We start from the raw sequence: 2,895 nt of genomic DNA on the forward strand, positions 1-2,895 counted from the left end.
AAAATTTTTTTTTTTTACAATGGAAAAAATACAAAAGAAATATTATTATTTTTTTTATAAATAATGCTGTCAAATTGATTAATCACGTTTAATCGCATCCAAAATAAAAGTTTTTGTTTACACAATATATATGTGTATACTGTGCATATTTATTATGTATATATAAATACAAACACACGTTTTTATGTGTCATATTTATGAAAAATATGTTATGTTTATATATTAAATATGTTTATATATAAGAATATAAATGTATATACATGTAAACCTTTTCAAAATATATACTGTATGTGTGTGTATTTATATATACATAAGAAATATACACAGTACACAAACATTATGTAAACAAAAACTTTTATTTTGGATGCGATTAATCGTGATTAATCGTTTGACAGCACTGATTAAAATTGAAAACAGTTATTTTAAATGGCAATATTTCACAACATTACTCGTTTTACTGTATTTATGATCAAATAAATGCAGCCTTGGTGAGCATAAGAAACTTCTTTCAAAAACATTTTAAAAATCATACCGACCTCACACTTTTGAATGGTAGTGTATGTATTTATGTTACGTCTTCTGTTAAATTAATAAAAAAGGGTGGTTGCTCCAAAAAACATATACAAATATATTAAATATGCATGCAGATCTCAGAACAGGTGCAACCTTTTTAAATGTGTTCCTTCCAACTGCTGAGACTGTTTACGTAATAGACACTGCATGATAATGTGGTTGTAATATTAACTCCCAAAGAAAATAAAGAGAAAATAAACAGGTTTTGATTTGGTGATTTGATTTGTTTTTTAAAATGTTCTTCTAAATGCTCTTTAAATCATCCTGACATTTTCATGGTTGTTTTTCAAATGGTTTCAATCAAAATGCTCAGTACGCTTTGTCTCTTGTCCAGCTATCTGAACGATCTGGATAGGATATCCCAGCCCACCTACATGCCCACTCAACAAGATGTGCTGAGGACTCGAGTCAAGACCACTGGCATTGTAGAAACACACTTCACCTTCAAAGAGCTCTACTTCAAGTAAGTGCCTTTCTTTCTTTCTTTCTTTCTATGTCCTGATCACTGTAAACTGCTTGTGTCTGCACAGGATGTTTGATGTTGGTGGCCAGCGTTCAGAACGGAAGAAATGGATCCATTGTTTTGAAGGCGTCACTGCTATTATCTTCTGTGTGGCGCTCAGTGACTATGACCTGGTGCTAGCTGAGGATGAAGAGATGGTGAGTTTCCTTCATCATCCTGAAGTGAGCCCTATAGAACTAAATCAGAATGGCACACTAGTCTGTTAACAAGATCACGGGGCCAATTCATTTGATATGATGGATTAATGAAAATATAGTCAAATATTATAATCACTGAGAAAAGCTACTTCCAGATCTCAGTATTTCAGTTCCACAGGGGATGTTCCATTTGTCCTGGTTGTGTTAAAGAGATTTCCTCATAGCTCCTTGAAAGGGAGCATAGTTTCCTCATGAGACCTAATTTCTTAAAATACACTGACTATTTTTCCATACAAGGATGATTTGAGGTTGCATATTGATTTTCAGTGGAGTCAATATGCACAATGTTATAGAATTAATTAACCCTTGATTCTATTGCAGCACTGTGTTTATTTATTTTTTTCATATGTACTTTTTGAAAATCTCAGCTCTCGCTTGTCAAACCAAGCAATGTCCAAACAAATGTAAACATTAGTCATGTGGTGATCTCGATGTGTCCACAGAACCGTATGCATGAGAGCATGAAGCTTTTTGACAGCATCTGCAACAACAAATGGTTCACAGACACATCCATCATTCTCTTCCTCAATAAGAAGGATCTGTTCGAGGAGAAGATCAAAAGGAGTCCACTTACGATATGCTACCCAGAATACTCTGGTGAGAATATTGTCCTTATGAGTGAAGGGATATTTAGTGGTTTAAATAACACACATGCATTAGTATTTGGTACTTAAACTCAGAGCTGAATTTATATGTGGTGAATGATGATGCACACTCAGGAAGAAGTTTGTTTCAGGACTGTAGGCTATATTCAACAATACTTGTATTATTCCTGATAACTTGATCTGTTTTTGGTTCAGTCCTGGAAAACATGAACTATTTGAATCATGTCTAAAATTAGATGGATCTGCAGATAATCAGTAAGTCATATTTTTACTCGAGCGAGCATCATTATATTGGTAGAGCCTTTAGGGCAAAAGGCAGAGTGCATGAGTTATTGCTTGTTTATAAAAAAGTTATAAAATTAAGTAGGGACTATGTGAGGTTGAGTTTGAACAGCCTATCAGAGAAGGGGAGCTATTCGTTGCCTAAGCACTGTGGAAAAACCTCTGTTTTGTGTCTGCTAGTCGTCATCCTTCAGGGCTGGGAGAAAGTCTTGCCAGTTTGGAGATGTTTTAATGTCTCTCTCAGTCTTTATATTTTACATTTAAAGATGTTGGTTTGTCCTCAGTGTATTTCATTGAAATCATTCATGTATGAAAAGTGGCTGGACCGAAAATTAGCAGAAACTTTTTCCTCACTTCATTTTTCAAAATGATGAATTAGTGTTGTTTTTCAATCTGGACTAAAAACCTTGAATCACTGAGATGCTTTAATATACTCCTCCAAAAATAACTGAGTATTTTTATTCTGTGCCCCGAATAATCATGTTATGTCTCGTTCATTGTCTTGTTCATTCTCCATATCCCCACTTAAAAAGTTGCTGGAGTAAGTACTCTTTCTATTTGAAATGTATTTCAGTATGTAATACATTTATTTCTGTGATACTAAAGCTGAATTTTCAGGAGTCATTACTCCAGTCTTAAAGGGTTAGTTCACCCAAAAATGAAAATTAGGCTGTGTTTTACTCACCCCCGAGGCATCCTAGGTGTATATGACTTT

General features: G+C 34.0%; 1 protein-coding gene across 3 annotated transcripts in view; it reads left to right on the forward strand.

Moving 5' to 3' along the window:
- Positions 1 to 2,895, forward strand: part of LOC107668041 (guanine nucleotide-binding protein G(k) subunit alpha-like) — a 16,821-nt gene that overhangs the window by 10,491 nt on the left and 3,435 nt on the right. For all 3 annotated transcript variants that reach the window (XM_016459784.1, XM_016459785.1, XM_016459786.1), the window contains 3 exons: positions 908 to 1,036; positions 1,104 to 1,233; positions 1,737 to 1,890. In XM_016459784.1, the coding sequence (XP_016315270.1) occupies positions 908 to 1,036; positions 1,104 to 1,233; positions 1,737 to 1,890 (413 nt within the window). The remainder of the gene's footprint in view (positions 1 to 907; positions 1,037 to 1,103; positions 1,234 to 1,736; positions 1,891 to 2,895) is intronic.

The sequence above is a fragment of the Sinocyclocheilus anshuiensis genome, unplaced genomic scaffold (genome assembly GCF_001515605.1).
Source record: "Sinocyclocheilus anshuiensis isolate Anshui unplaced genomic scaffold, SAMN03320099.WGS_v1.1 scaffold1024, whole genome shotgun sequence".
NCBI classification, from domain to species: Eukaryota; Metazoa; Chordata; class Actinopteri; order Cypriniformes; family Cyprinidae; genus Sinocyclocheilus; species Sinocyclocheilus anshuiensis.